At 36.9% G+C, this 22,921-nt stretch overlaps 1 protein-coding gene across 1 annotated transcript in view; it reads left to right on the top strand.

The window, feature by feature from the left end:
* Positions 1-3,586: 3,586 nt before the first annotated feature.
* Positions 3,587-22,921, top strand: part of lmx1bb (LIM homeobox transcription factor 1, beta b) — a 62,394-nt gene continuing 43,059 nt past the window's right edge. Inside the window, exons 1-3 of the mRNA XM_065247286.2 lie at positions 3,587-3,850; positions 4,087-4,210; positions 5,092-5,278. Coding sequence (XP_065103358.1) covers positions 4,141-4,210; positions 5,092-5,278 — 257 coding nt within the window. The 5' untranslated portion in view covers positions 3,587-3,850; positions 4,087-4,140. The remainder of the gene's footprint in view (positions 3,851-4,086; positions 4,211-5,091; positions 5,279-22,921) is intronic.

Raw genomic sequence — 22,921 nt, 5'->3', positions numbered from 1 at the left:
ATTAGAGAGTCTTTCTCAAGCAACTTACATTAATCACATATATTTGCGTTTCTTTGAGCCTTGTTGTCAAAATTATTTAAATTCCAGATTACCGAACCGATTTTGTACGTTCGTTAAACCCCTTTCAACTTTTGTGGGCACAACATTTAGGCCTACACGCCACCAGTGTCGGAAGTAAAACGCTTTAGGGTAGTCCAAGCATTTAAGGCGTTTGCTTTGATTGCCTTTCATGCTTGTCCAACGAGATTCGTCTTTATGAAACACTTCGTAAACCAGAGATCCAAACAAAAGGCCAAGTCCCTGTAACACACAAGTCACGCCACCAGCACATTGCTAACGGGCTTGGACACAGTTCATTCCTCTCTGTAGCAATTACTTTCTTCATAGCACATACCATAACTTGTGGTTTTCAGACCAGTGCAGATGTCAAACCTAAGATCAGACAACTGTGAATGTCCAATGGTTTTCTTAGATAATGCGTGCACATACAAGCTGCTTTGAAGACTTTAATCCAGACACTGAGTATGCCAGTATGTCAAACACTTATCTTTATAAGTAAGCTATACAATAAATAATAATGGCATTGCCTATATCAAAAGCAATTGTATGTGGTACTGCAACACACATACCCATTTTCAAATAATATGCCCTTCTTTCATTGCAGCTCGTATTCGAAACGCAAGGGGGAGCCTTGCACAAATCTTGTTTAAGCACAACCACGAGTGGGTCTCCAGCTTCCCTGCAAAGGATGCCCGGTTACATTACAAAAGATGCCCAGTGAACCTCAACTATCGAGGTAAACGATCCATCAGTCTTCCCTACTGATGTAGCATGTAAATTACATCTCCCCCAAGGTGAGTAGCTTTCTCAGCAAATTTGGAAAAAGTGTCACAAACAAAATTAAATGAAAATGTATATTCAATAATAGTATTTTATTTAATAATACATCCAGGTCCCTTTATGCATTTAGCCTATACGTCAAATAGTTATCAGCTGTTTAGTTGATATTTTTATGTCTATATTTTTAGGTCTATGGCTTAAACGAAAATACAGTTTTATATATTGACATGCAGACAGAAATTCTAATTTCTTTATGCGTTTACTCCGTGCCCACAATTTATCAGTGCCGAAATATTGCCCTTAAAACAGTTACATTCCTTCATGTATTTAAACCAAAAATATTTTAACCAAGATGCATATTCACATCCAATTTTCGGGCAAGAAAGCGCAATATAAATCGTTTAGAAGAAAGTAATGAACTTGCCGATGTGGCCTATATTTTCTGACTGTCGACTAAAGACATTTCTTTTTTAAAGGTGTTGGGCTTGTGGGGGTTATTTGATAATGAAGGGTCATAGGTATCTCACTTGGCGACTGCTTGAAGTCTCCTAAATGGCTCGGAGGTATTACGGAGTCCCGGGAGTGAGGCGGTAACAGGGGAGCGTGACGAATTACGTATAGCGTGAGGAGGCTAGAGTTAAGTGCGTGCATTCCTCCCTCGTAGTATGATGTTTGGAAAATAGCGTGTCAATTCCCATGTTTAAATATTTAGACTTTTAAGGGATTTATTGGTATAATAAAACTGACATTAGAGTGTCCAAATGTCAATATTTTACGCATTATTTTGCAGGCGCTTCTCAAATACATTAGCTTTATTGGACAAATCGTTCATATTTCCTTGTTTAAAACGATTTTTTGCATTTTTAGAAAGGCTTGCTATTTTTAGTGAGTTTTTTCTCAATTATTTCGAAATAGAGGGAACGAAAAGTTGATTGTAGTTCATCTCCGAAACAGCTGAGGACACATGCAATTAATAAAGATCTGAAGATGAAATAGCAACCATTTGTGGGTTTTAACCAAAATTGGGATTCTAACAAGAGCTCTCAAAACGTTTTCGTAGAGTTACCATTGGTAGTCATGGTTATCATTAGTCTGTCTGAAATATTTGTGAAGCAGTAGGTTACCATAAATTCAACTGATTTATTAATTTCCTTCATGATCAAAACCGTGAGCAAAAACGTTTCCTTTCACTAAAACAATATTAATGTATTACAGTACTGCAATAAATGTTTTATAAATGTTCAAGTACATTTACGCTTCGTTTAAAGTTATAATTTTATCATATGAAACCGCTAAATTAAATACAATGCAGCTAGCACGATTTATGACGAATAAAATTCGAAGGTTACAGAATAATGAAATTGAAGGCTACAAAATGTAATTATTAATTTAATATATAAATGCAAATATAAATATCAATGCAAATATAAATTTAAGGCATTCTCTTTATTGCATTATTATTATTATTATTATTATTATTATTATTATTATTTAAAATGACAATTGATCTTACCATAATATGACACATTTAACTCATTAGCTCGATTTTTATATTTTCTGTTTAGTCGGTACTATTATTAATCCATCTATGTGAACCCTATAAGACTGCACCGGGTTTTTGCCTTTTATTTCATCTGGCTCTGTCAGCCGCTGTCTGTGGTTATCGGCCCTGATCTCCAGGTGCATCGGAGACGAGGGTCAGAAGGTTCGAGGCTTCATAATGAACACAAAAGCACAAAGCATGCGGACGGACCCGGCGTGATGCTCCGCTACCTGATATCAAAGCCAGCCGGGAGAGGAAAGGGCCTCGAAGCAGCCCGGCTAAAATCAAAATAACATCGTTGTAAGGTTTGAAGCTGCCGCATCTATTGCCATTAACATCAACATATATGTTTACAATTTTCGTGTTAAGCTTTCATGTTGATCAAATTAATTACAAGCAAAAAAAAAAAAAGGAAAAGCCCTGCGTAATTACAAGCAGTGCTACAGAATAAATGCATATTAAGTACATAACGTTTACTGTTATAATACTCTGCCGTTATTACACTGTAATATGAACACTGGAGTGCTGTTATACTAAATCACAATATTGTCAATAAAACAGAAATGAAATCTAAGTCATAATGATACTAGTAGTAGTAGTAATAATAATAATAATAATAATAATAATAATAACTACTATTATTATTATTATTAAACGGACCCTTTTTTTCTTTTTTAAGTCGTTGTTTTGATCGCTAAATTGGCACATTCTTTATTATTAAGCGTTTGTTAATTAGCAGATCACTGTCGAATTAGTGTTTGTTTTCATCTGAAAGTGCATTAATGATTGCAAAATTGCTAACTTTTTGCATTGTGTGTGAGATATCAAAAGAATTCTAAATTATGTAGATGGTCTTTTTTATTTGTTGCAAAACTTAATTTCTTAATATAAATATATAGATTCTTTTTTTCTTTCTTTCTTTCTTTCTTTCTTTCTTTCTTTCTTTCTTTCTTCCTTTCTTTCTTTCTTTCTTTTTGCCAAGCTGTCGTCATGATTATGACAGTTTTTAGACCTCATTGTTTCACCACAATTTGGCGTTGTTTACTATCCTTGTTCGCCTCTGGTTTGGGAGGCCACGCGATTTTAGAGGCGGAACGCATTTAGTTCCACACGGCAGAGTGCACGCACACTGGCGCACCAATAGCATCCCAATGTCAGTCAATAGTCTGGAAAGTGACGCGACCAAAAGGGGAGGGTGCATTCTCTGAAGCCTATCTCAGTTTTGAGCTTTCTCAAGCTGCAGGGAGCCGAATGGCCCACTAATTTAAGAGTTAACGTTTAGACATCTCCTCTATGTTCTGGTGGATTTTAATAATTTCCTAAAAAAAAAACTTTCGGGAGTCGAGGCGACTTGCACGGTGTCGGAAAGGGAGGATCACTCCTTGCAGTTCGTGACAGCGCAACCGGAATACAAACTTTGAGCTTCGTGCAGAAAACGTCTAGGTTGACGCGGTCAGCAACTTACAGGTGATTTAGCGCGTATTCTATGTTTAGTAATTGTGTCTTGTGCTTGTGCTAAATGGCTAAATTAGATTAGATCAAGAGCAGACGCTAACCTTCCCTGTGCCCGTTGCAATGAAAAGTTTTCTTAGTTGCAAAGGCAAAGATTGAGACTTCTATAATGTCATGTTATGTTGTGTGCTAGTGTGGAGATCCCAAGCGTGGACAGCTCTGACAGTATATTGTTATGGATATTACTACAGGTCCTGAGTATTAGGACAGCGCTTCCTTGCAGGTAACGGTGGGAATATTTAAAGATGTTGGACGGAATAAAACTTGAAGACCATCCGCTGCGGTCAGGACAAGCTACACTTGGAGTTATGCTGGGTAAGTAAATGTCTTAAACATCTTTATTCATGTGAGTAAATGTGATTTTAGAAAATAATATTGTACGAAATGACTATAGCTGAATTTGGGGCAGTAGTGAAGTGGTGGTACAGGCGGCTGTGATGAATCCTCATGTGTCATGCCTTTAATCGGCCGGCCGCCTACATACTACCCTCAATAATCGACCTAATAACCTCAATACACAACTGTTGTTTCTTGACATTTCATGCGTAATATAATGGATTAATTTAAATAGCCAAATACCTTCATTAAAAAAAAAAATATTAGGTTTAATTTGATTTTAATTTATTTATTTATTTATTTATTTAAACGCTACCTATTTCCAATTCACACCGCATTTTTTATTTCATATATTTATTACACTTTATTCTAAACTAATAACTGTAACGTGTTAGCTAAATCTTTAAGAATAAAAATTATTCTGATTCTCATGCAGAGCTCAGTATTTTTTTTAGTATAGAAATACACTATTAATTATTATTTAGGCTTTAAATAGACAATTATATTGATTACATTTATTTATGCTGACAGCTTCTGCGTTTCGTACTTTAATCCTCTTAATTTGATATCTTATTTGAACCTTTGAGGCTTTACTATTTAACATTTTTATTGTTTATAAATTATAAAAATGTTTGTAGGCTATTATATACTTTTTTGATTTGCTGTTGTGCAATATATATTATTATTTGTTATTGTCTTGTTGTTGTTTTTTTCATTGTGCTATAGTATTAATTTAGTTATATAAATTCAAACGTATGGCACTAATATAATAACCACTTGTTGTCGAATTACCCATGAATGTATATTTATTCAAACATTTAGATGAAGTTGGTAATTGGAATTATGTATTTAATCTTCAGGGACAGAGTGCCATCACCAGGCGGTGTGTGAGGGGTGCCAGCGGCCCATATCCGACCGCTTTCTGATGCGCGTCAACGAGTCTTCATGGCACGAGGAGTGTTTGCAATGCGCTGTGTGTCAACAACCGCTCACCACCAGCTGCTACTTCCGGGAGAGGAAACTTTACTGCAAACATGACTACCAACAGTAAGGGCATGGATTGTTTTAATAATAATATTGGTGTAACACGAAAAAGCTTAGGCTTGACCTTTTTTAGATCAAGCAACGTAGGTGACACAATTTTATTTTACCGTCCTATACCTATAAGTAAACATCACCGATTCATTGTAAATGGTGGTGGTGGGATTTTGTATGCTTCTAATCAACTAACTGACATGCGTCTTTTGTACCATTGAGCTTTAACGGGTTAAACGAAGAGTCGTCCTCGGTCCAAGAATTCCAAGTTAAGGAATTTATAATAGGCTAAATATAGTTTGCTTTTTCGTTATCTGTGAACTGATAAAAAGCCCTTTAAGCGATCGAGTTTTTTTGTGCTCGACTTTTTTTTAGTTTCAGTAAACATATTTGTTTGGATTTTGGAGCTGTAATATTTTGCTAAACGCAGACAGTCAAAGTCAAAATTCAGTAGCCTAAATTTGGATATGTTTCTTAAAATTTCGATCTGTAAAGAAAGTCGTAATTATTTGATGATCTGTTGTTTAGTCTAAAGATGTGTTTCATTATAAATCATTTGCTCTTTGTTTTCATTCTAAAATAGCTAGAAATGTAATTGTGCAAAATTGTCCAAATTGCCTGTTATTTTTAGATTACCTGAATTGTTAAATACATAATTTATTTAGTAGACATTACTACTACTAAAATTGTTGTGCCTATTATTTATTAGTTATTATTAGAGTAGTCGTATTATTGTTTTACTGTGGGCCTTGTTTATTGCGTTGTTTTATAATATTGAAGATTTAGTTTGCCCTTAAACCTTATTATAAACAATGTCATATACTCGATAATTAATCTGGATATACACTATTTTTTGATGTTATATTATTTGTATATGTTATTTGGCCAACATCCCTCAAAGTAGGCTATGTTTCTGATACAGCGCATATAATTTTTAACACCATGTATAACATGAAATATATAAAATGTTATTTTAAATGTTATAAAATGTTATTATATATATTTGGCACAAAAAGCACAAATTCGTATTTCATGAAATTGTTTTCGTATATTTTGAATCTGCACAGTGGGTGTGTACTGTGTTTATATTCACCCTGTCCTGAAGCTGTGAATGGACAGCAGGGTGCCTTATGTTGCATAATTTCTCTCTGTGCATGTCGCTACTTTTGCTAGTTTTTTGTGTGTCAGGTTTTGAAATATCGCTGCTTCTCTCACTGTGATAACTGGGAGGCCCCTATCCGACATGATGCAACAATTAAAGTGCCAAATCTACTGCCTGACTTTAAAGTCGGCAATTCTTTCGGTTTGCTCGACATGATTGTGAAGAGTTGGTATTAACTAAATTAATTTCATAGCTCAGGTCTTACATCCCATGCGACCCTCGAGGCATCAGCTATAGCGCAGAGATAGGCCATATATTTCACAACGCTGCTCACACCAACACGTGTATATTATTTGAGTGCGGTATTATATTTAAATGTAAATGAACATTTATGTTTACCTACACAGGGAACAGTTCTTCATTTTCTTCTGTGTAACTTACAATTGCAAATTTAAACTCTATTAAATGCTATTATGGCCTTTGTGGATGTAAGTCGACATCCCCTCCGACAGATTTGATTTGTATAAATCATAGTTTATAGTCTAATCCCACAGCGAATCTTTTTTGCACACACTTGCTGTATGCATCAGCATCACAAACCCCGTCGTTTCACAACCTGCAGTCTCATTTCAGTCTCAAATAAACCTCTCACACGCGCTCTTCACACGTAGATTGCAGGATTTGTTTATTTATTTTGCAATGATGGGCCACTTAGTAGATGTAATTGGCACCTTTTTGACTTTTATGACGTTCATTTAGGTTGTACTTGTCAACCTTGAAAAGCGCCTGTGGCTCCAAGCCTTTGACCGTTTTTGGTGGGACTCCGCCTAATGACATCCAAGCATCAACTGATTCATGCCCTATAATCATTAGACCCGTAAATCACAATACTGGGCAAGCGTTCATATTCACACCTCGCTGTCAGTTATTTACAGCACGGGCTTACTTTGGGAATTTATAGGTTGTTTTGGCGCAGAAATTCCTCCCCGCTGTAGCTGAAGAGTTACTTGAAATAACAGGCTTGCGTTATTAGGGGATTAGCGATGTGCATTTAATGTTCTTCAATGGCTTAGCAGACCTTTACATTAGTGCCATTTAAAAAGCGAGTGTGAATACTGTAATTGTGTTTTTAAGCTATTAGAGGGAATTAATTTCACCATATTGTAAATTATTTGCTTTTATTAGCACACCATTTCACTTGATATAATATACTGTATTCGGTCATTGCGTTTTATTAGATTAATTCTTTCTTTCTTTCTTTCTTTCTTTCTTTCTTTCTTTCTTTCTTTCTTTCTTTCTTTCATAATAATAAAATAATACTAGAAAATATTTTTTTGAAAATAAATATGTTACTTGAAAAATCATTTAATATATATTTTTAAATAAATGTTTGGAATAAATAATTATACACTTTGGGAAAAATTACTTAGATTAAAGGAAAAGTCAAGAATTTATTGTATTTGCAAATAAAATCAATTCTTGACTATTCCTTTAATCTTAGTAATTTCCCTAAGTGGTTTTGAGTAATATGATGCACTAGGAAAATTAGTCTTTTCTAGCTTGATATAAATGATTCTTATACTTTTATGTTAAGGATTTAAATACCATAGGATTCAAGGGGAATCCCTAATGTACCTATCATTCCATCCAGTGTTTGTGTGTGCAAGTGTTGTGCACACACAAATATGTAGATGGATAGATAAGCCAACCTCAATGTTTGCAATTTTACACTGTTGTTTAACAGATATCAACATACGCTATTTTCTAATGTCAAGTGCACTTCCCCTCTGGTGCTTATAGTGTAAATGGGACCTGGCCCAGGTCTGTTGTTAGTCTTGGTCCAGGGATAATTTGCTGGAGGTAGGAAGTTGTGGATGATCCCCTGGTGTGCTGATAGTTCTATTTTAGCACTGTGGGGGCGTTCTCCTGCGATTTGTTGTTTTTTAATTAGCTCTGCTTTGCGAGTGGGATGTTGTATTCCTGCTGACATGAGTGGATTTTTGTCCTGGCAGTGTGTTTGTTACATGACTAGAGCTGTACACACTCCCAGCATACCCAGCAGTTAAAGCGTTTTATCCACAAAGCAGTGCATTTACTGTTTTGTTTTGTATTGTCATTGTTTCAAGTGATCCTGTATATTGTTATGTGTCACTACTGTTTAGAAAGTGTCACGCTTTATGTTTATATGAAGGTGTGAGGAAATGATGGCTGTGGAGGGTATAATGATCTTACAGCTTTCAGAGGTTTTTGCTTAGTGTGGTGAAGGCCGTCGTAGGGTTCTGCTGTGGGATGAAACCGGGGCTAAACCAGCCTGTTCCTCTGCAAGGAAGTATTAGGTTTTGTGTCAACATTGGCCCAGCCTCTCCTGGCAGCGTTAAAATGATGCAATCATCTGTCATCTCACGACTGGTGCCCCCCACCACAAGACGGTTAATGCTTTGACCTAACGGGATGTTATTCTGGTGTATAGAGATGCCTGGATTTTGATTTTAAACTTTAAACTTATGGAATAGATTATTTAGATTTCTAAGATTGCTCTTCTTTTTGAGAAGTGCTTGACTTTACAGCTCATATTTTATTAAACTATGTTTGCTATGTCTATATATCTATGTCAAGTGTCGGTGTTAAATGATATTTAAATTGTCACTATAAATACAGTATGTGCCAGAGCTAATATTTTTTCAACCGTTCTATGCATTATATATGTCGTGATTAGTTTTCAGTTTAAATTCACAAAATTGATTCATGTTGTGTTGACTCCACCACATGACACTTATATGACATGTTTTTTCTTGAACGTCATAATGTTTTGATATTTACATAAACATATTTATATTTTCATATTTACAATGTGCTTGATTTTGTTTTGCTATAGATTTTTTTATGAGTTAAATATTTAACACATCAATAACTCTTCTTAATATTTTAAGATATTTATTTTAGAAATATTTATATTTATATAAATGTGTTTATTTTCTTAAAATTATTTTTTTTATTTTAATTGTGAATTAAATTTTGTACAATACAATCCTTACTCTAACTTCTGTCATTAGTGAGATGTACAATTCTGCAATGCGAGGCTGGCTTGGGATGCTATAAACAATTATTTGAAAGCGCTGCTATATTTTCATTCTACAGAAGAATTAACCAATGCATGGATAATATTCGACTCTAAAAATTAAGTTGCAATGGAAGGAAGGTTTTTTATACACTTAAAGTTATTTGTAATATTATAATGTACAATGTAATATTGTCCACTATGAAACAAACACAAATACAGATTTATCAGCCAACGTTAAAAGACTGTAAGCATGATATTCTTGCATTAGTCCTCTCTAATGCTGCTGTAAAATATGTGTAGTTATTTTCTCCTTGCTGTTCCTCTGAGCAACGCAACAATAAAGCTTCAGGCCTTCACATTGTTTTTCCTAAACAGACGTTTCATAGGTATGCTAGTCAATATTGGCACTGCCGTCGTAAGTGAGGCCACAGGGCATGTAGCTTGCCCACAGCTCACTATCACACCCACCTGAAACATTCTGTCTGGACATGAAGAGGGTTTGGCTTAAAACAAGGGTCTTACAAGTTAACCAAACAGCAAAACATACAATAGAATTCTTTAGAATATTAACCAACAACAACATAAGACAATAATGTGACAATTTTTATATTGGCCTCTTTTAAAATTCACAAATCCTAAAAAATAATCCCTTACTATTAAGTTATCTTATAAGAGTGTTTCAACGTTCTTGTCACAGACAAGAAGATTTAAGTATAAAATGCACGTCTTAGATGCAAGTTATGAGGATGAAAACCGCATCTCATCCTGGACTTATGAGAGTCCGTCTTGCTCCCTCTCTTTCTTCTTTCATATCCTAATAAGATTAGCCTCCCATCAGCCCTAGTACCAGCCTGTTTGAATGATGGGTCTGCTTCGCTATCCGAAGCTATCTTGCTAAGCTCTTTGCTGCTTTGTCTTCAGTGGAGGGACTGACGGAAGCTGTGTGCCCTAATCCTCTTATTTGTGTCAGAAGGAGAAAAGAGGAAAGAATAAGGCGGGGACGGTGCTTTGGAATGGCACCGTCGCCACTTCCTCCTCCTGAGCCCTCTCTCACAGCCAAGTGAGCATGAGAGAGATCTTACGAGGCTCAAGCTCACCGACAAGCACAGTCACACATACATAAACTCGTTTGATCCCTCCATTTAACCCTTGTTTAGTTTCCGCATGCATTTTCTCAACGTCTAAAACACTCGGCTTGGTGGAAAAGTCCATAAATGGAAATTAATTTGAGTAGCATGAGATTTAAGCATTACAGTCCACATTCAGAAATTCAGCAGGTATTGAATGTCAAAATGTATATGTGTGTCCATGTATTGTATATCGGAACAGTTTAAGGGTCACTTGGAGAAATGACTTCTGATAGTGCTTGTTAGATGCTTTGCGGTCTTTTGTGCCCATTCGGTTTTCCTTCACGTGGAATAAGCTTTCTCCGGATTGCCTCCTCCCGGAGCTGGTGCTAATCTGTCTTCAGCTAGAGCTCCCACAGTTCTTTATTTACTCATTCAACTAGTTGGAAGTCTGTTAGACTGCAGATCAGATGCTCTGAAACCAATCTGATTACCCCAGCCAGCCAATTACTTTCCTCTTCACAAACCACACTTCTAAAGCTTCACATAGCATACCTGATTGTGAAATTTCTTCATTTTCATTACAAAAGAGAAGAGGAGCAGTCAGAACAATCTTTCCAACAACAATGTCACAGTTGTCCTGTAAAGTGGTACCTGTAGGACCTTCAGAGGCTATAAACCTGTAGTACCAGCCTGATCTCATGGGAATTCCTATGTATTTTGCAAGATGGCTAATTCGTATGAATTCGTACTACGCAAATGATTGTTATATAAAAAAATAATGAAACCGCACACCTAACCCCAATTTGACATGGGTACAAAAACTTACAAATGTGGTCGTACAAATTAACCATGTACAAATTGTCATGACATTGCATTGGGAGAATGTTTTAGGTTTAATTTTTTGATCTCATTGGATTTTTCCTAAATAATTATGAAAACAGATGCTGATTGGGAATTATTATATTTATGGACTTCATACTGTAGTTAACTTGTATTGTTCATGAAAATATTAGTTATGGTAGTCAAGTGCATACTTTAGTAAAATTTGGGTTATAACATTTAAATGAGTTTTTTCTATTTTCTATTACTATTTTTATTTAAACTTGATACACTTAAAAATTACTTCCATTGGTCTAGTCAAGTTGATTCTGTTATACACTATAAAAATGGCGGTTTTTTTAACACATGCTGGGTAAATATAAGGCAGAACTGCTGCCATGGGTTAAAAATTACCCAATGCTGGGTTGTTGTTATGCAACCATGGGTTAAGTTGGCTTAAAACAACCCAACTGTGTATTCTGTCCACTTTTTACTCAGTATGGGTTAAAAATAACAAAGACATTTTTAGAGTGTAATAAATGTTTTTTCACTTTAAATAACTATAAAAAGTTAAAGTCAGATAACCTAAAAAATCTAACTTATTATGACACAAGTTCACAGATTTGTTTCTTATATGTTATCTCATGCTTGAATCACAACATCAAATTCATAAAGATTTTGTGATTTTCTCCACAAGGGAGCCTTCGGTCAGAAGTCTATTTGAAGAGATTAAGTCACAATTATGCTATAATGTCTGAAAAAGTTATTTGATTTTTATGTTTTGCTCGAAAGTAAAAATGTGCTGTACAGAGCAGCTTAGTTTGTGTGTATCCGGGACAGAATCCTGAACCCCAAATGGAGTGGTCTAAAAATGTCTTGTTTTCCTCCAGGATTAAGGGGGAACTGAGGTGGGAGGCAGGTTAAAGTAAACCGAATAAACAGCGTTCTGACCAGCAAGAAACATTCTGTTTCCCCACCCATAGTCTTGATCTTCTGTCACTATGGGGATCACTGTTGATCGCCCCATCGCTGACTGGACCAAGGAAAACAAACGTTAGAGAGAAATGACGAGGATCGTGTTTCCATACCTCCATGGGACTGCTTGCCCCCCGTGAGCAGCTAAAATGATTTGTGCTGGAGGTCAGAAGACCCTTGGTAGCTTCAAAAATGGATAGTGAAAATATTTGGAAGATTTTGATGCTAGGAGAAGTCAATAGGGGGCACAATGATATAGAATGGAATGATATATTAAAAAAGGCAGGGAAAAGAGATCAGTGCCAGTCATGAACAGCTAACTGGAGTGCAGATGTTAAAATTATTTGAATAATCTCTTGATTATTAAGATTCTAAGGAATAAAACGTACAACCACAGCCATGTAAACAGTAATTGTTTTTAAGTCAAAATGATATAAATAAAAACAAAACAGATTAAAATTATAAACGTGAGAAAGAAATGGTTATTTTTGGAATCTTTGATGAAAGGATTTATTGGTGAACCATAAATGGTTCATTTGGCATTGCTGCAAGGAACTCTTTATAGCACTTTTATTACACATAAGCTATGTGGTGTGTGTATGTGTGTGTGATGTCATTTTCGGGTCAGTTTCTCTCTTGCTGTTTTACTCAGGGATGCCATCTTTATAAGGAAAACCAAACAATTCCTGAATGTATGATACAGATCGACTGTGCTTTCCTATCCTCCTTGCTTTCCTCCTTCCCTCTACTCCCCACCATTCCGTGTCTCCTGGCTGGATGCTAATATTTCTCTGAAAAGAGCCACAATACATCTTCCTGGGAAATTCCATAGCTCGCAAGTGCAGCAAAATGATCTGCAACTCTAAGGAAAGGCTGGATGAGGGAATGAAAAATTGTGGATTTCCAAAAATCGAATAAAGAAAATGATTTATTCCACAGTGCCATCTTAATGAAGACTCATACTGTTTGTGTACGTAAGACACGAGACAAAAAAGCAGTGTAATATCGAAATATTAAACTTTTTTGTTTTTGTGTCATACACTGCATCCTCTTTGTTCTGTTTTACCTATTGAATACTATTGTTTTCATAGTACACTTTTCACCAGCTCTACTGATACCCCCCTTAACCACAAACACAAACTTGCTGTTCAGACACAATACTAGTTTTATTTAAAATAAAAAAACACAGTGAACCCTTGGTTGGCTTATTCAGTGGGAAGCATACCTAAACATCTGACAAGTTCTAAGTCACATATGGAGAATAGATAACTCTTGGTTTTTGCATATTTGCCCCAAAACTGTCAAAATATCATAAAATCTCCCAAACCACCATAGATTGGCTTTGGAGTCAAACATGTTCTGCATCTCAGACCAATCCATCTCTTTTCCTGGCTTCCATGCTTCTGTTGTTTTCCTTGGGAGCGAGCAAGTAAGCGCATTCCCCCCCTCCCGAGGTGGGCGTCTGTCTGTTGTCAGGCGTGAGGAGCGGCCCCTGCCCCTGCAGTTAGCTGGGGGAAAGCGATCCTGACCCCCGGCCCAGAACATGAAACCAGAGCCGGTGTGTGGCGCTTGAAGCTCAGCTGGAGAGTCGGCAGTACCCCGACCTCAGCTCCACATCACACCGAGCGCCAGACTCCTCTGTGTCCTTCTGCTTCAGGTCTGCGTTAGTAGGACACGGTGCCAAACCACCTGAAGGCAAAGTCTGAACGTTCCACGCACTCAAAACTTCTCTTCATCTGTGAGTCAAGCAGTCTGCTGACAACCAAAACAATTTGCTGTCAAATTTTTGCATATGTATCCACTTGTATTCAATTTTGCATACCTACTCTATACAAGTGCTTGTGATCACAACGCATTTATTTTGTGGAGAGTGTTATACTACATATATAATATCTTAAAAAATGCACATATTCAAATATACTTTTTAAGATCTGCCCCTTTACAGTGTGTCATGTAAGTAGGAAAGATGTGTTCTTTTGTACAAATGTTACTAGTATAAAAAACTTAATATAGATACAGTATCAACTAATGCAAATTAACAGGCAATACATATTGTTTATAAATCCAAGTTTTACCAAACGTTTTATACAAGGCCCTGCCCAAAAGCAGTGAAGTCGTATATCAGTGTTACAGCAAAAAATAAAAATAAAGTGGCAAAGATCCCTGCAGCATTTTTACTGCAGCCCTGTCATGTTTGTCGTCATACTATTGTTTCCTGCAATTGCGACTTCTGTGTAAATACATGTTGGTCGTCTTCGTTCGGCATTAGAAAAACACAGTTTGTTTACCACTTTGGTGTGGCTTCTATGTCGAGGAAAATAGCTCCAGGTAAGCATAATATTTAACCATGATATAATTGACTTATGCCTCGAGGGGTGCAAGATCTGCCCCCCGCATTACGTGGGATGCGGAGGTGTCTTGTACGTCAGTGATCCAACTGTGGCTTCAAGAGGTCATTCATGAGTCCTCTTCTGAGAATAGGGAGGGATTCTAATATATATTTGCTGTACTGGATGTCCCTTTCTTGTTCCATTGTCATCTAAATTGTTTTCTTATTCGTGGTGAGGCTCCAACCACAATAGTTCCTCTATTTTGTTGCATTTATTTAAAGGTTCTTTCTGTGTTTTTGAAGCTTTGATTGTGTTTACAGTGCGCAATATAACATGTGTTCATGTTTCACGTGTAACAAAATTCAGTATTTTTTCACACCATTTACTTATCTGCAGTGTTGGGTAAGTTACTCAAAAAAAGTAATCCACTACAAATTACTAATTACTACTTTAAAATTGTAATTTGATTACATTACTGATTACTACATGCAAAAAGTAATCTAATTACTAATTACTTTACTTGTAAGTTACTTTGACAACATCAAATGTAAAAAACTACAAAGTGAAACTGTCAGAAACAAGGACAGATAAACCCAAACGCAGTGTTAATGTGAAAATGTTTCTTGTAACATTTGAAAACAGTAATGATTACAGTGCATATTTGAATGCTTAAAGCTATTTTTGGTGTGATTTTGCCCCCTCCTAAAATTACTGGTCATATAGTGATCCAGAAATATTTGTAGCTTTTATTATAAGTTACAGATGTTTAACATTTCTCATTAAACATTCTACATTCATTAACATCTATCTATCTATCTATCTATCTATCTATCTATCTATCTATCTATCTATCTATCTATCTATCTATCTATCTATCTATCTATCTATCTATCTATCTATCTATCTATCTTTCTATTGTAGCAGTGTTTAAAATGATGTTCTTGGATGTTTATTACAACTCTGTTCTGTAAGGGTTAACGCTGAGTTTCTGTTCTCTTTGCCATGTATTCCCTGAAATGTGATTGGTTAGTGCAACGAGGGGAGGGGTTTTTTGTTTTTGTTTTGGGCTATGATGTTGTGCACGCTCTGGCGCGGGCGCGCGACTGGATGTGCGTGAGCATCGTCCTACGGGTGCTCTGTTAAAATAAAGCCAGCAGTTTAGTTAAACGAGTGTCTGTGCATTTCTCTTGAATGCTACACTATCTACATTCATTCGCGGTCGCGGAGACAGAAACTATAGTTTTAACACGTCGTCGCATTCGCGAGGGCTTTTTGGTCAAGTTAAAGAATGTTAATATTCATGTTAGTTCGTTAAATATAACAATTAAAAGTGTTTTTGGTAATTGTTTAAATAAACATATGATTACTTAATGCAGTGCACGCATTGAGCTCATGATAAAATAACATAGTTAAATAATGTTAACAAATAAAACCTTATTGTACATTAGTGATTTAAAAACACACCTGTACGACCGCTTCTAGCAGACCAGATGTCATCGCGCAAAGCCCACTCTGAAATGCCAAGGTTTTGGACATGTATTGTCTGTATTCCACTTGAAGGATCAACCACCGCTCACATAGCATCCATTTGCTTGCGTCTCAGACGAGTGAGTAAGCATATGCTCGTTAACTGACGCTGCGCGCATGCTCGCAGACGTTGCCGTGCAATGGCAAAACGTCATTTTAAAATACATTTTAATTAATTTTTCAACACTTAATTTGTAACGCTAGTAACGTAATTTTGTTGTCATTGGTAACTGTAATCAAATTACATACATTTAAAATGTAAAGCGTTACGTTACTGCGTTATCAGGAAAAGTAATTAGAGTACAGTAATGCGTTACACAGTAACGCGTTATACCCAACTCTGCTTATCTGTATAGCTTTTTTTCACTGTCCTCAAAACGGCCCAATGTGTTCCTTGTTCTATGAAGTCGCTCCTTCAGAAATACATAACAAGTTCTGATTGTGTAGTTTGTTTAGTGTGTTGTGATTCGATAGCAGCTTAGCTTGCTGTTAGCTTAGCTGGCGAATGACGTTTTTACATTTTTTTTTTTTGTCAAATCAACATATATTTTTATGTTACTTTAACTTAACAAATAAAAAATAAGTTAAACAATTTCGACTTTTTTTGTCAGCGTATCACAGTTCAAAATGTACAATAGTAGGTTGAATTGACTTCCAAAACCAACCATGCTGCCCTTTTTTACAGTGTAATAATTCACATGGATGTGCCACCTTGTGAAATACAAATTCCTTTGAGATCAGGCTGGTCAATTCTTGCTGTGAGAATACCAGTAGAGTATTGTCAAATGATATTTCTTTGTACTTCAAAGCGCCTCTAAATACATGAACTGCCTTATCCACAATTAGCCAAACAAAACTGTCAACAGCAATGTGTCAAGTTCTTCAAAAAGAGCACTGCAAACACATAATGTCAGGGCCAGTTATGAAAGAGGAGAAGAACAAATGATCACCTCTGAAGTGTTAAGTGCTTTAGTGTTATGCTATCAAATGGAGCATGAAGGCTTGGACAGAGGTATATGGTTTCGCTCCATATCTTTTTCATACTGTTTTCCTGACGTTATTGGCTGGTCTGAGCAGCTGTCTGTAACCCACACACGGACTGTATTTGCATACAGTTGCAACTTTGTGCTGACCCATCTATGTTTGAGTACAAACGTCTTTTAACGATGGCATGTAAATAACCAGGGGTTCTTAACTGGTTTTGGTTCAGAACTTGTTTACTTTTACACAGCCTTGTATTTAATTTGTTTATTGAAGGAAAGTAAACAAAAGTCGTAAACAATGCGTATTAGCTTTAAACTGCACAGTCCCAACAATGTGCAAAATTATTAACGTTACAACAGCTAAAATGTTTACGTTTCATGTTTTATTTATAATGTCAATGTTTGGTTTCTGAATGTTTTTAGAGTTTTGATGGTTTTAAACTCTTAGCAGTTGATATATACTGCATAAAACACAAAAGTGAACCTGTATTTAAAGACATAGTTCAACCAAAAAAAACAGTTACTCACCCTCATGTTGTTACAAGCCTGTATTAATTTCTCTGTTCTCCTGAAATTATATTTATAACTTTGAGCACCATTATCTTCCATAGTAGTATTTTTCTTACTATGGAAGTCAATGGTGGTTCTGTTTTCTGCTTTATTACAAATATCTTCCATTGTGTTCAGCAGAACAAAGGTTTGTAAAAACATGACGGTGAGTCTCCCTTTAATGTAGTCTGGGCTTATTTTTGATGTTGCATTGTGTCAGTTTTGTTTTAAGGATGTCAAAAATGTCACATAAAGTGTCAATGAGCAAAAAAACATCATATGAATTTGCATCAACATACCATACTTTGTACAAAATTATCTTCATAAAAGCCTATTCATGTTGATACCCTTTACTGTCCACTACTACATGCTTCATTGCATTTTAACCCCCAAGTGACCCATTCAATTGAGAACCACTGCCGCAAACCAATGATCACATATGGATGTGTACATGCTAAATATCATTGAATGGATGTGTAAGACCTCTTAGAGAGCAGCTGCACGTGTGAGTGTGTTTGCACCAGTTTGCATTTGATAGTTTTTAAGTTTTGGTGATATATTTGACAGGCTGCAGAACGTGTGGGCACTAGCTTTTTGAAGTGCTGATGTTCAGTGTGGAGGGGCAGCTGCTGTATTCGCAACAATTTGGCTCGATCCGCCGGTTATGCACTCGCAGGCACGCACATGCACGCTGCACATCTGCATCCCACATGCTTAGATACACGCGTACATATGTTGTCGGATTTGAGACTATAATCAGATTAATTGGTCCATCTTTCCTTGGAAACTCAGCATACACTGTACGCTTAAAGCATTTTTTACAAGAGCCGTATCAATGTAACATTAACCAGAAGCCATGCACGGAGTGTGGGGTCAGAGGGAGACTTGCGGGCCCCTGACATGACATTGTAATGAAATAAAGACTGCAGAACGAGAGAGAACACAAGAACGAAAACCCAGCCATTAAGAAACAAGAATGATTCTTTTTCTCCGTACCACGCTCACAAATTATACCCCTCAAACGGTCTTCTACCTTTTTTGTTTTTAAAAATGTTAACGTTTACCTCAGATGTTACGTCTCCCCATTTGAGAAACATGAGTAAAAATCAGTCATGGCCCCATGAGGGAACCGAACATTAGTTGAAGTATGTTTCTAATCCTTATTAACATTCTCCAAAGTCATGCATGAAATATGTTTTGTGCCACACGACGCACCATGTGTTTTTCTTTTTCTCCACAAGTATTTTTCAAACAGAGATCCACTACGCGCACCGCTGTGCATTATTTTATTATAGGGTTTAACCTCACCGCAGCTCTGACTGAGATTTTAAGAGAGAAAGAAGGAAAAACTGGCCTTGATTTTCCAACGGGGTTTCGTCTGCCGCATCCCAGTGTCCCAAACCATTCCGTTGTTATTTCTTAGTCATCGCTGTGATTTCATCGATGAGGTGCAGGTAAAATGTGCCTTTCTCTTGGTCTTTTGTTCTGACAGTTCTTGCATTACTACGGCTTGTGTTTTCTCTATGGCAACCGCAGGATCATCCACAGGCCCTGTCTCCGCGTCCACAAAGACTCATGAATCTCTATTTCTATTTGTCAGGTTTTCGAATCTTCCCAAAACCGCCTCGAGCTCTAGGGAGAAACGAATGATCAATCAAAGGCTCACGCGTCTTTATTTTCGCTTGCTCGGGAACTCCAAGGATCTCCCACCCATGTGTTTCATTCCTCTTTGGGAGATATCGAGATATATATTCAATAGCTTTGAATAAACTCTTTTGCCAGCCATCCGAGGAACCTTGGCAGACATTCGTCAAAGATTAAAAGAGATGTTATTCTGTGTTTCGTAATTGAAATGTTACATTTTTCTGACCAGTAAGAAAGACAGACGAGTTGCTTGGAGAAAGAAACGGGAAGTTGTGGACTGTTGGCAGGAGTTCATGAGCGTCAATGATAAGTCACTTTTAGTTTGCTGAATTTGAAGATGTGGTCTCCACACTTGAGCCTGGAGTTTTGAGGTAAGATGGGAAAATAAAAGAGAGACGAGAGAGAAAAAATACTGCAAGTGGTTTCTGAGAGCAGCATTAACACAGGGATCTGTAGCATTAAAAGAGATTTACACCCTAGTGTTTTAAGGCAGTTTTCTTTAGCTCACCAGCTCCTCTTTTACAGATATTTCAAGGAAGCTATAAAAGTGAGCCGACAACTAGAGCAGAATCCCTGACGCAGCATTGGACATCAGCCCTCAAGTCAAACTCTATCTGAGACTTGACAACTCCTGGGGCCGCTGGGTTTATGTTCAGCTACGGCTGGTGTAACTCATAGCGAGATAAATAAGTATGCCTGCGTGATATGCTTGCTTGTGTACGTGACTATATAACCTGTGATTGTATGCAAGAATCACATTTCTTCAGGAAGAGACCGAACCTGTTCTTCTCTGTGAACTGGGGTTTCTCTCTGCCGGAGGGCCTGTTTGTGACCCAAATGTAGTTGTGTTGTCTGTTTCTCATGCAGGGTATGAGCTCTTTTGAAGCATGGGATCTGCGTGGTCCAGAGCTCCTCTGCTCTGTGTCAGATGTCATACTCCCCTCTGCGCTGACCAACAGGCTCTCTTTGCACCCTGGTGTGCCCATAACATTTAACGGTGCTTTGGCAACCGCAAATGGAAACTTTTACCTTGCCTTTGCAATCAATGTTCATTACCTATATGGTTGCATTTCGGTGTACATTTCCTTTGTTATTAGTTAATTAGTTATTTAAACCTGAGTCTTTAAGACATGGGAGAATTAATGGAGAAAAGGCACAGCTTAAAGAACTACATTTTTGCTATAGTGTAAGTAGCAAGTGGTCGGCTTTTTCGGGTTGTTTTAGTGTGTTAAATATTAGTACCTCAAAGGTACATATTGGTACCAAATGTATACATATATGTACCTAAATGGTAAATATTACGATTTCAGATGCACCGATATTGCATTTTTCCACCAATTATTTTAGACTGATACTGATGGCAATAGAGATAGTTTGGTGGTTATATTAACTTGCATTAAAAAATTCGGAGAATTTAATTTTCTGAATGTTATTTATTGTAGTATGACCATTAATATTGATCGTTAAACTAGTGGGGGGAAGTTTTCCGGACAAAGTTTAGATTAAGCCAGAAATAGGTGTGCATCTTGAGACAAAACAATGGCACTGATATATTTTAAGTTATGTCAGTACAAGGTGTTTTAAATTAAAGCAGCTCAAACATGCATTTTAGTCTGGGACTAGGATAAGCCCTGTCCGGGAAACCACTCCTTGATATTTCTTTACATTTTCTATACCCAGAGCTCAAATTAATTGCATTTTCCTGTTCTGTTTTGATTGACAGGATATATCGGCCACGACTATCGGCTGTTTTTAATAATAATATTTTTTTTATCTTTTTCTGACAGTGCAGAGGCAGTAGAAAAAAATCATTCGGTCCTGGAGTGCCGACGTCCTGCAGATTTTAGCTCCAATCCTGATAAAACCTTGCCCACCTGCAGTTGACTCTTTAGACCTTGATTAGTTGTCTAGTTTAAGACCGACCTGGTCTAGGGCCTTTAAAATGTTACACTAGTAAGGCTATGCGCACTTGTATTCTTAATTGTTTTTAAACAGATTTTTACTCTGCGTGTATGAGGAAGAATGTATATGAATAGATGAATGGCGGAATGAGATCATTATAAGTCTTTGGTAACTTGATAGCTTTGTGTCTTGATAATGATGTAGGTATCATAGGATGATAATCGTGTAAGTATCATAGGATGCGCAAAAACAATGCTATCTCATGGCAATTCGTGCGTATTTTACAAGGTGGCTTATTCACATTAATTTGTATGACCACGTGCCCATTTTTGTCAGTTTTGCCTTAATTCCTTGTGAAGTTGGGGTTAGGGGTGGGGTTTTATTAATGTTTTCATGAAAATCTTTTGTTTTAGCATGATTAACTACGTACAAATCGATACGAAGTTCTTGTGAAATCAGGCTGGCAAAAATATGTGAGAAAACAAAAACTGCAAAGTGTGCTGTCTTTGTTTTCAGCTCTGCACTGTCCACCACAAAACAAGAAGTTGGTCTGGTTTGATAGATCAGTGGAAATACACAGCATTTGTGATTTGATCCGTTTTGGTGACTTTCATGCAGACGAATTTGTATCAAGTCCAGGATGCAGTAAAAATGTCCTTCGCACATAGCCGTTTATGTGGAAGGTTCAAAAGACCTGCGGGATCAAAGCACAACGGCATGGAGGGGAACAGGAAAAATAACTAGAGAGGGCATGTTTTTCTTACTCTTTATTTTGTCTTTGTCAACACTGTTAATCATGTTTGCATCGGCTTTATGGCTCCTCCCACGGCGGGTCTCTTGCTGTGGAGAGTTGCCCATTATTTTAATTCGTTACTTTTATTGCCATGAAACAAAATAAAACCAAGAGAATGCAAAACAGACCTCTTATACACAAGAACAATAGCAGTTAAAAATCAAAAAGAAAAGCAAAACATGAAACTTCACACCACCACACTTCTATCCTATTTCTGGGCATTTTTTATTGCTTCGCAACAATTTGTTCTCAAGGCCCAGGTCTCCGAAGGACCCGTGACTGAATGAAGATTGCGCTTGACAGATGCTTATTCTTCCTTACATTCACCATCCCATTTGTTTATTTTATGAGGTTTGTTTTGCATGGAAGCATTCATCAATCTACTGTACAAATGATATGTTATATGTCAGGCAAGTATTTGCAATAAACGCTGATCCCATGCAGGCCTTAATTGACCTGATTGCTACGCGTATGTGTTTTCTAACAGTTATCATTATGAAAACACATCTGTTTGTTTGTCTTACCACGTCATATCTTAATGTACTAACCACTCGAAAACTCATAAAGTCTGCAAACTGATTCCTCTCCAAAGCGAAACGTTATATTTTATGCTGTTGCTTCTTGAAATGAGTTGTTGGACAGTACAGTATGGGCAGAAGAATGTTGGATGGTTCTCTGATTTATTTGAGCTCTAAGGCCACACAGACCTCAGAAATGTGTGGTAGGGAATCCACAAGCACGTTTCACCCCATAATCAGAATTTATATGTCAGCGGGGTCGAAAGCGATTTGTTTTGGCTGTCTGTCGGAGTGCGAGCATGTGTGTGTGACTGGCGGAGATGGAAGGGTGAGCGGCCTCGGAAACCTCTGGTTCCTGTCTATCACATCATCTGTTACCCTC

This window comes from Paramisgurnus dabryanus, chromosome 11 (assembly GCF_030506205.2).
Source record: "Paramisgurnus dabryanus chromosome 11, PD_genome_1.1, whole genome shotgun sequence".
Lineage (NCBI taxonomy): Eukaryota > Metazoa > Chordata > Actinopteri > Cypriniformes > Cobitidae > Paramisgurnus > Paramisgurnus dabryanus.
The sequence above is the reverse complement of the archived record's forward strand: the minus strand, read 5'-3'. Positions and strand labels throughout refer to the sequence as shown.